The sequence below is a fragment of the Phascolarctos cinereus genome, unplaced genomic scaffold (genome assembly GCF_003287225.1).
Source record: "Phascolarctos cinereus isolate Bilbo 61053 unplaced genomic scaffold, phaCin_HiC Scaffold_9;HRSCAF=440, whole genome shotgun sequence".
Lineage (NCBI taxonomy): Eukaryota > Metazoa > Chordata > Mammalia > Diprotodontia > Phascolarctidae > Phascolarctos > Phascolarctos cinereus.
In genome coordinates, this window is record NW_027556402.1 from 115,557,101 (window position 1) to 115,571,176 (window position 14,076).

The following is a 14,076-nucleotide window of genomic DNA, read 5'->3' on the forward strand; positions in this document are numbered from 1 at the left end:
TTAAAAAGTAGATAATTGTTTCCATACCTCAAACCCAGTCTTATTCTTCAGAAAGAAACCAAGGAAAATTACTGACAAGATCCTAATTCTGCTTCCTCTCTGTCATGTGCTAACATTACACCATCTGCCTTTAAACAATGTTCTAGTATCATGATCACCAATTTTTCATCCTTATCAGCCACATACAATTTTTTTGCATCGTATCAAATACTTTTTTTTTCATCACTTACCCTACCCCCAATAGACCGGCTATATGCTCTTGTCTTTCGTGGTGCCCGTGACATCACCAGCATGGTGCATGATGCTGCAACCTCACTCCATGGAGCCAGATGGCTGCGTCAGGAATTGGATTCTATAGAATTTAAAAGGAAAAGAAAAAAAGGAATATGATGATAATTATGTGTTGAATAGTGTTCTCTGCTTTATAATTCTGGTTCTCCAAATATAGGATCTTGTGGCAAAACAGATAGGCATAGCACTGTCATAACTGAACCTGGGGTAAGCTGAGGCACAAAGTTCCAAGCATGTTCAATTTACTGGTAAGGCTAATAATTACCAATAAAATGTTTATCTTAACTCCTCAGCCAACCAAGAGACCATGAGGTAGGGCTTACTAACCTCTATACGGTTTTGGGAAGTACAAGAGAACAAAGAAAAGGAGACATCACAGCTAGAAAATAATATGATTGGTTACAAATTCTGGAGTATCATAGATGATGGAAAACAACATGATTGGATGGAAAACAATATGATTGGATGGAAGTCTGGAACCCAGGGTTAGCAACAAACCCTCCTTCCACCTTGTTGCTATGGAAAGCTTATTGGTGGTGTCCACCTGCATGGCTAGTTAGTGGCACAGCAATAACAGACTTCCTGGCACCCACCTGCATCTTCAAGGCTTGTTAGTGAGATAACAGATCTCCCTTAATTGTACATGGGCATGCAAGGCTATGTGTATAGAGATAACGTGTTTCTCTGAGACTATAGGACAACTGAATTTTAAACTAACTCAGAAAGGGAAAACTGAACTTTGGACTCAAGAACTTCTAAACTTAACTAAGAGACCAAAAAAAAATGGTCGAGGCAGTTATTGAATAGAATCTATTACAGAATGGAATCAAATAGAAAAAAAGAAAATCAATATTTTATTTTCTCAGCACACAAAAGTTCCAGTGGGTATATCTTCTCTTGAGTTCATCTATTCAGTTCCTGAGAATCAATCAATATACATCCATTTAGGAATGACTATGTGCCAGGCACTGCAGGAATTTTCCAAAATAGAGCTCCTGTTTATAGTAAATATATATGTAGATAGATAGATAGATAGATAGATAGATAGATAGATAGATAGATAGATAGATAGACAGACAGACAGATAGATAGATAGGTAGATTTTACAGGCAAAAGCTCAAGTCTTTCTGTTAGACTGTAAGCTCCTTGAGGGCAGCAACTCTTACCTTGTACCTTCCCAATATCTAGAATGGTTCAATGCATATAGCAGGCACTTAAATTCAATCTGACAATCAATCAGTCAACAACATTTATTAGTCATCTACTATGGGCCCAACAGTTCTGGGTACTGGGGTTTATATTCTGTTGAGGAAGCAATACATATCTACAAATTTAATATAAAATATATAAACAGTAAATACAAATAAATTTCCATGAGGGAAGAAGAGGCACTCGTGGCTTGGGAGGGGTCTGGAAAAACTTCATATAACAGGTGGCACTCAAGTTGAGCTTTGAAGGAAGCAGAAGTTCTAAATAATAGCTTATAATAATACATAGAGTTATATAGCTCTTTAAGTTTTGCAAAGTGCATTACATGTGTGATATCCTCTGACTGACAACAATCCTATGAAGTAGTTATCCCAATTTTATAGATGATGAAACTGAAGCACAGAGAGGTTAAGTGACTTGCCCAGGGTCACACAGCTAGCAAATGTGTAAGGTAGGATTTGAACTCAGATCTTCTTCTTTCCAAGTGCTATACCACCATGTCACCTAGCTGTCCCTAATAAATGGTGGTAAATGGGGCAGCTAGTTGATGCAGTGGATAGAGCAACAGCCCTGGAGTCAGGAGGACCTGAGTTCAAATCTGGTCTCAGACCAGATACTTGACACTTACTAAATGTGTGACCCTGGTTAAGTCATTTAATCCCAATTACCTGTCAAAAAATAATAAACAAACAAACAAACAAACAAATAAAATGAATGGTGGTAAAGAGGGAGCACATTTCAAGTATGAAGACTTGCTTGTGAAAAGTCACTAAGAAAAGAGGTGAAATGTATTCACAGAATAGCATGAGAATAATAATAATAAGCCTGGAAAGATATCCTGGAGCCAGACTACAAAAGGCTTTGAATTCTATACAGAGAAGTTTGTACCTGATCTTTGAAATAAAAGACCACCACAGGAGCTTTGTGAGCCAGGGAGTAACATGGTAAGTAATATGATTTAGGAATATGACTGACATCTGTTTGGAATATTAGCAAGGTATAAGGGAGAAGTGACAAGGGCCTTACCCACAATAATGGCCAATGAGGGGAGAAAAGGGAACAGATACCAAGGGGCAATTGAGGAAGATCCAAGAGAATTTGGCAACTGACCGAATATTGGGCATAAGAGAGATTGAAGAGTTTAGGATGACTATGAAATTGCAACCTGGGTAACTGAGAGGACAGATTTCAAAAAATGGGGAATTTGAGAAGAAACAGAATGAGTTAATATTAAGTTTAGGATGGCTACAGGATATCCAACTGGAAATGGCCAATAAGTCATTGATGATGTGGCACTGGAGTTCAGATGAAAAACTGGCTAGATATGTAGATTTAGAAGTCATTTGCATAGAGATGATAACTGAACCTGTAGGAGTTTTAATAAGCATTTATTATACAAGGTTCACTGTTACCACATTTTGTATTCATATAACATATTTTTTTCTTCAAAGGCTATAGTGTTTTAGAGACTGAAACATAACGTCAATTACAGACTGCACTCAAGTTTTAAATAAACCACATTAAATTTTAAAATTTGGGGCAGCCAATGCTTGGATCATGTGCTAACTTACTCATTGCTTTGTTTAAAATAATTAATAAACTTGATATCAAATTTTGCTTTTCTCTGGAAGAGTTAATAGGATCATAGATTAAGAGCTGGAAGGAACCTTAGAAGTCATTCTAGTCCAATGAGCCCATTTTACAGACAAGGAAACTGATCAATATAGAGTGACTTAACGAACATTTAAGTGCCTACCGGGTACATAGGGCATCTGAGTAGCACAGTGGATAGAGCACCAGCCCTAGAGTCAGGAAGATCTGAATTCAAATGCAGGTCTCAGACACTTACTAGCTGTGTGACCCTGGGCAAGTCACTTAATTCTCTTTGCCTCAGTTTCTCATGTGTAAAATGAGCTGGAAAAAGAAATGGCAAACCACACCAGTATCTTTGCCAAGAAAATCTCAAATGGGGTCATGGAGAGTTGGACGTGACTGAAACGACAACCACCACCATGGGCAAATCACTAAGCATTGCCTGAAGATAAAAAGACAAAAATGAAACAGATACTGCTCTCAAAGGGCTTACACTCCAATGGGGGGACACAACATGTACACAGACAAATGCAAATCAAGTAAATGCAAAATAATGTTGATGTGGAGGCAGAGACAATAATGGGTATTCTGGATAGTTCTTATGGGGTCAGTGGCATTTATTCCCTTCCAGAGAATGAAACTTAACATTTCCTGATTGTGAATTCTCTCTTATAAAAGAAAAAGTCCATCCAATTAAAAAGGGGACATGGAGCACTTTCATTAAGGAAGAAAAGAAACCTGGCCTCACTAAGGGATAGAACCTACAAATCTTGGGAAAGAGCTCTGATGACATAGAACATAGTAATGGCAGATATATTAAACTATTCTATTTTTCATAGCTGAGCTTTCTGACCCTCCACTTCCAAGGGCTCACCATATTGGAGCCAGATTTGGTACAGACACTCAACTAGCTTTAGCTCTAATGCAGCTCAGAACTTCTGAGCTCAAGTGATCCACCAGCCTCAGTCTCTCTCATAGCAGGGATTACAGAGGTGCACAGTAGGATGAGAACAATTCATTCCAATGGCCATGAAGGCTGATGAAGCAGGCCCTGTGGAGTACTTAGAGCTTGATCAGACACAGAAGACACCAAGGTTTTCTACTGCATCCTGGGTCATCACTAGTCATCTTGACTTTTGTCTTGCCACTGGACTTAGATGACTGTGGAAGAGAGAGTGAGCCTGATGACTTTGTGCAATGCTACCTACTTAAATCCAATTTACACTCAAGTCAAGACATCACCCCATGATGTCATTGGGCCTCTTCAAAGCAAAAAGCAAACGACAGCAACCATGCCTAGCCCATGCACATTAAAATTAGGGAAAGCTACCCATCCACAACCTAGCTCATTTGATAATGTTTTCTGGTTGAATTCCTATAAGTCTTGGGGAGATGACAGATGGGAAAAAGATGATAGATATGAAAAGAGGAAAGAGTGCGAGAGAATAAAGAGAAGGAGGAAGATGGAGACAGAGATGGAGAGGAAGGGAGGAAGAGAAAGCTGCTCCCTGGTTCCCTGTTACTCCTTCTTATATAAATCTGAATCAGATCTGTATCTGCTTCTGTTTCTCCCGTTCCTGTTCTACTGCTATCAAATGCCAAATTAATAACCAGTTACCAAGAATACAATCATTAAAAAAAAAAAGTCAAATTGTATGGTAGTAGACACTGCACTTCAAACAAAAGCAGCTAGGTTCAAGGACCGATTCTTCCACTTACTTGCTGTGTAACCTTGGACAGCTCATTTCACCTGAGTCTGTTTCCCCATCTACACAAAAATTAACGAAAAATCTTCTATATCCTAGATGGGTGGTATAAGGGAAAGAATGCTTATTTTGAATCAGAAGACCTGAGTTCAAATCTTGCTCTTCCACCTTCCACATGTGAGACCACGGGCCAGTCATTTAGCTTTTTTAGACATCATTCTCCTCAGCTGGGAAATGAAGAGGTTAGATTAGATGACCTCAAGGTCTCTCCAGATTCTAAATCTATGATACTAAGATGAACCTCTGCTTGAAAATGTCCAGTGATAGGAGAATGCACCAATTTATGAAGCAGCCCATTGCAATTTTAAATAGCTCTAATAGCTAGAAAATTCTTCCTTACACTGTGCTGAAATTTGTCCCTCCATTATTTCTACTCGTTGGTGCTAGTTATTCTCTCTGGAACAAGTATTCCAAACAGATGGACTCACTTGGGCAAAGAAACCAAGGAGGAAACACACAGGAAAGCAGGGCTAGTTCAATATTAAGAAAATTATCAGTACACTTGACTATATCAATAACAAAAACAACAAATATAATATGATTATGTCTATAGAGGTAGAAAAAGCCTCTGAAAAAAATATAACACCCATTTCTGTTAAAAAAAACACTAGAAAGCATAAGAATCAATGGAGCCTTTTTAAAATGATATGTAGTATCTATCTAAAACCAAGAACAAGCATTATCTGTAATGGAGAGAAACTTGAAGCCTTCCTGATAAGATCAGGAGTGAAGCAAAGATGTCTATCATCACCACTATTCAATTTTGTACTAGAAATGCAGGCTATAGGAATAAGACTAGAAAAAGGAAATGAAGGAATAAAAAATAGGATGAGGAAACAAAACTATCATTCTTTGCAGATGATGTATACCTAGACAACCCTAGAAAACCGACTAAAAAACTTGTTGGAAACAACAACTTCAGCAAAGTTGCAAGATACTAAATAAACCAACATAAACATCAGCATTTCTAAACACTACCAACAAAACACAGCAGAAAGAAGCTGAAGGAGAAATTCCATTTAAAATAACTGCAGATAATATAAAATACTTGGGAGTCTATTTGCTAAGACAAACCTAGGGATTATATGAACACCTTTTACACAAATAAAGACAGATATAAACAATTGGGAAGATAGTAATTGCTCGGGAGTAGGCTGAGCCAATATAATAAAAATGACAATTCTACCTAAGGTAATTTACTTTTTTAATACCATACCAATCAAACTACCAAAGAATTATTTTTTCACATTATTTTTTAAACATTTTAAAATTTTAATTATTTATTTATAAGATTCTTTTCTTCTTAAATTTTGAATTCCAAATACTCTGCCTCCCTCCCACTTTTCTCCCATACCCACTGAGAAGGCAAGCAATATGATATTGATTATACATACAAAATCATGTGAAACATATTTCTGTATTAGCCATATTTCAAAAAAAAACAAGAAAAATAAAGTGAGAAAATTTTACTTCGGTTCACACTCAGAGTTCATCGGTTCACACTCAGAGTTCATCAGTTCTTTTTCTATAAGTGGATAGCATTTCTTTTTTTTTTTCATCATGAGTCCTTTGAAATTGTCTTGAATCATTGTCATGATCAGAGTAGCCAAGACTTTTATAAATCCATCGTCATCACAACACTGCTGTTACTATGCACAATGATCTTCTGGTTCTTTTTACTTTTCTTTATATCAGTTCACATAGATCTTGCTATGTTTTTTCTGAAATCACCCCTCATCATTTCTTTACAGCATAATAGTACTCCATCACAATAATAAGCCACAACATGTTTATTCCCCAGTTGATGAGCACCTCCTCAATTTCTAATTCTTTTCCACCACAAAAAAAAAAAGAGCTGCTATAAATATTTTTTGTCCATATAGGTACTTTTCCTTTTTCTTTGATCTCTTTGAGATATGGACCTAGTAATGGCACTGTTTCATCAAACGGTATGAACCATTTTACATCACTTTGGGTATAGTTCTGAATTGTTCTCCAAAATGGTTGGACCAGTTCACAGCTACACCAACAGTTCGTTGATGAACCAATTTTTCCCTCATCCTCCCTGGCATTTGTCATTTCTGATAGGTGTGAGGTGATACTTCAGAGTAGTTTTAATTTGTGTTTCTCTAATTAATAGTGATTTTGAGCAATTTTTTTCCCATATGACTATAGATAGCTTTGATTTCTTCTGGAAACTGCCTGTTCATATCCTTTGACCATTTGTCAATTGAGAAATTACTCATATTCTTATATATTTGACTCAGTTCTCTATATATTTTAGAAATGAGGCCTTTATCAGAGACATGGGTTGTAAAAATTCTTTCCCAGTTTTCTGCTTCCCTCCTAATCTTGGTTGCATTGCCTTTGTTTTTGTAAAAACTTTTCAATTTAATGTGATCAAAATCATTCATTTTGTATTTCATAATGTTCTCTCTCTCTTTTTTGGTTATAAATTCTTCTGTCCTCCATAAATCTGACAGGCAAACTATTCCTTGCTCTCCCAGTTTGCTTATAGTATCAGCCTTTATATCTAAATTGTGTACCCATTTTAACTTTATTTTGGCATAGAGTATAAAATGTTGGCCTATACTCTTTCTGCCATACTCTTTTCCAGTTTTCCCAGCAGTTTTTGTCAAATAGTGAATTCATATCCCAGAAGCTGGAGTCTTTGGGTTTATCAAAAAATAGATTACTATAGTCATTGACTACTGTGTCTCGTGTACCTAACCTGTTCTGCTGATCCACCACTCTATTTCTTAGCCAGTACACCAAGTAGTTTTGATGATTGTTGCTTTATAATACAATTTAAGATCTAGTACAGCTAGGCCACCTTCCCTACTGTTTCTTTTTATTAATTCCCTTGATATTCTGGACTTTTGGTTCTTCCGGATAAATTTTGTTACTGTTTTTTCTAGCTCTATAAAATAGTTTTTAGTAGTTTGATTGGTATGACACTGAAAAGGTAAATTAATTTAGGTAGAATTGTCATTTTTATTTTATTAACTTAGCCTGCCCATAAGCAACTGAAGTTTTTCCAATTATTTAGATCTGACTTTATTTCTGTGAAAAGTGTTTTGTAATTGTGTTCATACATTTCCTGGGTTTGTTTTGGCTGTCAGACTCTCAAATATTTTATAATTTCTACAGTAACTTTAAATGGAACCATATAGAAATTTAAAGTTAACTTTATTGAATCCCTTATGATTACCCTTTCCTTTTTACCTTTTTGTGCTTCTCTTGAATCTTCTGTTGAATGGCAAATTTTCTATCGAGCTTTGGTCTTTTCATCAGGAATGTTTGAAAGTCCTCAACTTCATTAAATATTCATTTTCCCCAAAGGATTACACTCAGTTTTGCTGGATAGGTGATTCTTGGTTGTAATTCTAGCTCATTTGCTTTCTGTAATATCATATTCCAAGCCCTCTTCTCCTTTAACATAGTAGCTGCTAAATCTTGTGTGATCCTGCCTATGACTCCACGATATTTAAATTGTTTCTTTCAGGCCACTTGAAGCATTTTCTCTTTAACCTGGGAACTCTAGAATTAGGCTATGAAATTTTTGGGAGTTTTCATTTTTTAATTTCTTTCAGGATTGGTGGATTCTTTCAATTTCTACTTTGCTGTCTGGATCTAAGTTATCAGGGCAATATTCCTTGATAATTTTGTGAAATTCAACATCTGGGTTCTTTCTTTGATCATAGTTTTCAAGTAGTTCAATAATTATTAAATTATCTCTCCTCGATCTATTTTTTCCAAATTAGTTGTGTTCCAGTGAAATATTTCATATTTCTTCCTTTTTTCCCCATTAATTTGGTTTTGATTGCTTCTTGATGTTTCATGAAGTCATTACCTTCCAGTGGCCCAAGTCTAATTTTTAAGGAATTATTTTCTTCAGCATGCTTTTGTACCTTTTTTTCCACTTGGCTAATTTTGCTTTTTAAGGAGCTTTTTCTTCTGAGAATTTTTGCCTCTTTTACCACTAGGCCAATTCTGTTTTTTTAGGTAGCATTTTCTTATGCCTTTTTTGTGCCTCTTCTACCAAGTTGTTTATTTTCTTTTAATAATTTTCTTGCATCACTCATTTCTTTTTCTAATTTTTCTTTTACCACTCTTATCTCTTTAACTTCAGTAATTCTGGTTGGGAATTAATCTGATTAGAATTTTTACTGCAAGCTTTTTTTGGTACCTGTTTTCACATTGTTGTCTTCTCAGTTTATGTCTTACTGCCATCATAGTAGCTTTTGGGGGTGTGTGGAGCATTCAGGAAGAACTGGCACATCAGGTCAGAGGGCTCGCTGAGACCTTTTTTAAGGCTGCTCACACTTTTTTCATGTCCACCTATCACTGAATTCTCACATGTGGCTCCAAGAAGTTGTAGCCCATGCAACAGCCACATCCCAGTAAAACTATCTTGGCAGACAAACTAAAACCAGGTTGAGGGTAGCCAACAGGCCTTAAACCTGTTGGTGAGTTAGGGGGATGCCTACTCCAAGCATGTGAAGACTTCTCCCAGCAGAGTGGGTGGATGAGAACAAGTTGTTCCAGCAGGCAGGAAGATGTCTGAAGCAAGCACTGTGGAGCCCTTATAGCTTAGAAAGACATCAAAGAAGCCAAGGTCAATACTGCATCTCCAGCCATTTCCAGTGATCCTGACTTTTGTCTTTCCACTGGACTTCAATGATTCTGGAAGAGACAGTGAGGCTGACAACTGTACAACTCTGACTCACTTAAATCCAATTCACTGACAAGTCAAGACATCATCACCCATGATGTCTTTAGTCTTCTTCAAAAATTAAGGACAAACAACAGTAACTTTTTATTGTCAAATTATTTTGTTGTTGTTGTTTGCTCATTTTGCTAGCTTATTTTTTTTCTTACTTTGAACTTTATGTCAAAGTTGGGCTTTCTTCACCTTGGTATAGTGGGGAGGATGTATATGGTTGGGGGGGAGTCACTATACCAAGCCTCAGACTTTTTGGTGTTGCTGTTTTCAGAGCTACTTCTGGGAATCTACAAGTTTTTGGTGATTCCAAAATGGTGTATCCTGTGGGAGGTGTGTTCACTGTTCTCCTGGTCTGGTTTTACCCAGGAAGGGCCTCTGGTCTCCTGTAGATCCTTATATCTGCTTTGGAACTGTGAACAGGGTCCCTGCTCCCTTCTGACTGACCACCAGCTCTTCCTTCCACCCTAGAAATGCAATCCATAACTGTGTTTGAGCAATAGAGTTGCCAATAAGCACTAGCTGTACCCAGTGCTAGCAAAGGGTTCTTCGTCATCCCTTTCTGGCCAGTTGTCCAACACCCTTACATTTCTGGGCTGAAAACTCTGGAAGGTGCTGCTGCTGCTGCTGCTATGACACTATTGCTTCAGCCATGTTTGTGGGCTCCAAACAAACCTCCACCCCAATGTTACAGATTTCTCCTGTCTACCTCTTAAGTTTTCATTGGCTGGAAAAAATATCTCACTTTTTGTTGGCTCTGTTGCTCCAAAATTTGATTTGAGGCATTATTTTAAAGATGTTTGGAGGAGGAATGTTGGCAAGAGTTCAGCTGGGTAGCTTCCCCCAATTTGCTATGTTGGCTGCACCAGTCCCCACACCCAAAAATTATTTCATAGGACTAGAAAAGATAGTGACAAAATTCATCTGGAAGAACAAAATGTCAAATATATCAGGAGAACCAATGGGTGGAAATGTGAAGGAAGGGGGCCTAGCTGTTCAGGACTTCAAACTATATTATAAATTGGTAATCATCAAAACAATCTGGTACTAGCTTAAAAAAATAGCCTGGTGGATCAGTGGAACCGATTAGGCACACGATCCACAGTAGTAAATGATCATGACAATCTAGTGTTTTACAAGCCCAAAGATTCAAGCTTTGGGGGGTAAGAACTTTTCAAGGAGTTCAGCCACAAAGGGAAGAAAAGATATAGGACAATAGTTAGAGGGAACAGAAGGATTAAGTAAAGGGGTTTTTTTTTTGAGGATGAAGAAGACATGGGCATATTTATAGGCTGTAGGAAATGAGCCAGTAGAGAGGAAGAGATTGAAAATAAATCAGAGAGTGGGAATGATAGAGATGTTATGGAATGGTATCACTTAAGTAGGTAGAGGGGTTAACCTTGGTAAGGAATAAGGTCACCTCCTCATGTGAAAAAAGAGTAAAGGAGGAGAAAGTGGCAGAAGGTACCTGAATGATAGGAGATGAAGAAGAGGAGAGAACAGGGAGCTCAAAGTAAATGGCCAAAATTTTTTTTCTGCAAAATATGAAGCAAATTTCTCAGCTGAAAGGGGAAAGGGAGGGGGCACCAGACGAGGTTTGGAGAAGGGTAACAAAGTTTGGAAGAGCCACTGTGGAGAGTGGAATAGTGAGTTGATAAGGGAGTTTTGGTAGGATTGCCTAGAAGCACTGAGGGCCCAGCTGATGTCATATAACATAAATTTGTAGTGCACGCAGAGTGTTTTCAGAAATTTCTCATCTTTGTTCAGCATCACGTGTAGGAGTAAAGGCGGCAAATGGTGAGAGTGATAATATATGTGTGTATGTATGTGTGTGTACATATATACAAGTGTGTATATACATATGTATAATACATATATACACATATGAAGTTATATAACATGATGGGTGGATGTTTTAATTTAAAATATGTGTTATCAAATATGCTTTTGATTATATTAGAATTCAATTGTTTTTGGAAGTGCTTGCAGTTAACATATGACTATGTACAGTATGAATGCCAATGTCAGGTTAATTTCTTCTGTTTATCATAATGTTAATAATGCATATTAAGAAAATTTGTGTTCACCACAAAGTTTTCTGGGGCTGCAATTTTTTTTTTTTAGCTTTTTGGTGAGGCAATCAGGGTTAAGTGACTTGCCCAGGGTCACACAGCTAGTAAGTGTCAAGTGTCTAAGGCTGGATTTGAACTTGGGTCCTCCTGACTCCAAGGCCAGAGCTCTATCCATTGTGCCACCCAGCTGCCCCTGGGGCTGCAATTTTTTTACTGAAAGAGAGTGTAGAAAGGTCACAGAGAAAGATGAAGCAGTTATAAGTTGCTGGGGAAGGTGGGCAGGGATCAAATGCCTTACAGAATTTTCTAGACTGGACAGCCACTGCTATTTTGCATAAAACACAGTGGCTGATGTAATGAAGTTAAACAGTTTTCTTACCATGGTGCCTTTAATGCCTTTTTTATTTGAGAAGAAGAGACCTAGGTAGACTTAACTGAGTCCAGTAAAGGGTGGTTTGGCACAAAGAGTTCAAAGTTTAGCAATCAATAAGACATTCAGTGCAAAAGCAGCTAATAAAAGAGCTCTAAGAAGACAACAAAGGACAGAACTCATTTCAGCCTAGGTCCCTGTAACTTCCAATGTAACCTGCCTGATGAGGGAAGAGCTTTCTCAATGACTGACAAAACTGATCTGGAAAGCTGTATAGAGCATTCTGTCTTCTGACTGAGAAGCTTGATAGACAGACAAAGAAAGGTCCATAGCTATTAGATGACAAAACTGATTAAATACAGCTCTTTCTCTTCAGGGGAAAGGTTTACTAATCACATCCCCTTGAAGGCATAAATGAGATTTGATGAGATGGCACTGATGCCGGAATATGGTTCAGAAAGGAGATAGCTTCTTAAAAAGAAAAACAATGGATAAAGAAGGGGGAAATCAAAGTATTACTATATATCAAAAATATATGTTCAGGTAAAGAAATCCATCAACCTTAGTGGAGAAAAGAACATCTATGTGAAGACCTACAGAAGTAGAATAGAAGCAATATTGTCATGAGAGAATATTACAGACTGTCTAAAGGGAAGGAGGAAAATGAGGGGAGCAAATGAGTTTAGGCTATGTGCCACAAGCTTAGCACAGAAACATGAAGAAGAAATGTGGGATTTCAATTACAGGTAACTGCCAGAGTTTTCTCAGTCAAAAGCAGAGCACATTATAAACTACCAGATTGCTTTCGTGGTGATTTTATCATGCAAAAGATTTGGGAGGGGGAAAGGAGAGAGAAAAAAGCAATGCTATTCTGGACCTCATTTTTTAAGTACCAGGAGTAACAGAAATAACAAAGACCTCTTGTAACTGAGTCATTTCAGTTGTGTCTGACTCTTCGTGACCCCATTGGGGGTTTTCTTGGCAAAGATACTGGAGTGGTTTGCTACTTCCTTCTCCACCTCATTTTCCAGATGAGAAAACTGAGACAAACAGAGTTAAGTGACTTGCCCAGGGCCACACAGCTAGTAAGGGTCACAGACCAGATTTGAACTCATGAAGATGTCTCGCTGACTTCAGGCCCAGCACTCTATCCATTTTGCCCCTTACCTGCCCAACAAGAACCCGAGGGATAAGTAACTAGTACATCCTAGAACTTTGTGTTAAGAAAGTAGAGGAAGTCAGGCACATTATGAAGCGCAAACTAGATTTTGAAAGAAAAGATTCCAAAGCATTTTGAGAAAAGGATGGGCAGAACCCTCTGGCCAAAATTCCACAGGAGAGACCAGTCCAGTGAGGATAGGAAGTTCCCAAAAAGGAAATTATTGTTGTCATTATTATTGTTGTTGTTGTTATTAGAGGCAATCAGGCTTAAGTGACTTGCCCAGGTTCACCCAAGTAGTGTCAAGTGTCTGAGGTTGGATTTGAATTCAGGTCCTCCTGCCTCCAAGGCCGGAGTTCTATCCACCGAGCCACCTAGCTGCCCCTACCAAGAAGGAAATGCTAAAGACAAACAGAAAAAATCCTGAGGAAGAATAGAAAGAGTTTGTCTAAACAAACTAATGTGGATGCCAAAGTGACTTCTTAGTCATCATAAATATTTTTTAAATGATATAGAGAAAATGAAAGCAAGGGAAAATTATGGAATTAAAAAAAAATCACATTAGACACACTAAAATTCAAAATGCATTAAGTCTGGCAAGAAATGTTAAGGACAGCAAAATGGATTTAGTCATCAGAGTTACAGTGGGGGAAAATTGAGGTTTGAATGAGAGGTAGGACAACCAGTCTGAATGGAAGAGACAAAGATAAAAGAAAATGGAGAGAAAGCACAATATTCCACTCTTACTTGGATCCTTTTTTTTTCTTTCAAAGAGAATGCTCTTTGGGCAGCAGAGGATACAACAAAAAATAATTCATGGAGAATTGAAATCCAACAAAAGTAAAGAAACAGTAAAATTGTGGCTCCTCTCTTTGATGATTTCAATTCATCAG

General features: G+C 37.6%; 1 protein-coding gene across 5 annotated transcripts in view; it reads right to left on the minus strand.

The window, feature by feature from the left end:
- Window positions 1-14,076, minus strand: part of IL15 (interleukin 15) — a 401,163-nt gene that overhangs the window by 67,409 nt on the left and 319,678 nt on the right. For all 5 annotated transcript variants that reach the window (XM_020989847.2, XM_078148945.1, XM_020989845.2 and 2 more), the window contains one exon: window positions 231-352. In XM_020989847.2, the coding sequence (XP_020845506.1) occupies window positions 231-293 (63 nt within the window). In that variant the 5' untranslated portion in view covers window positions 294-352. The remainder of the gene's footprint in view (window positions 1-230; window positions 353-14,076) is intronic.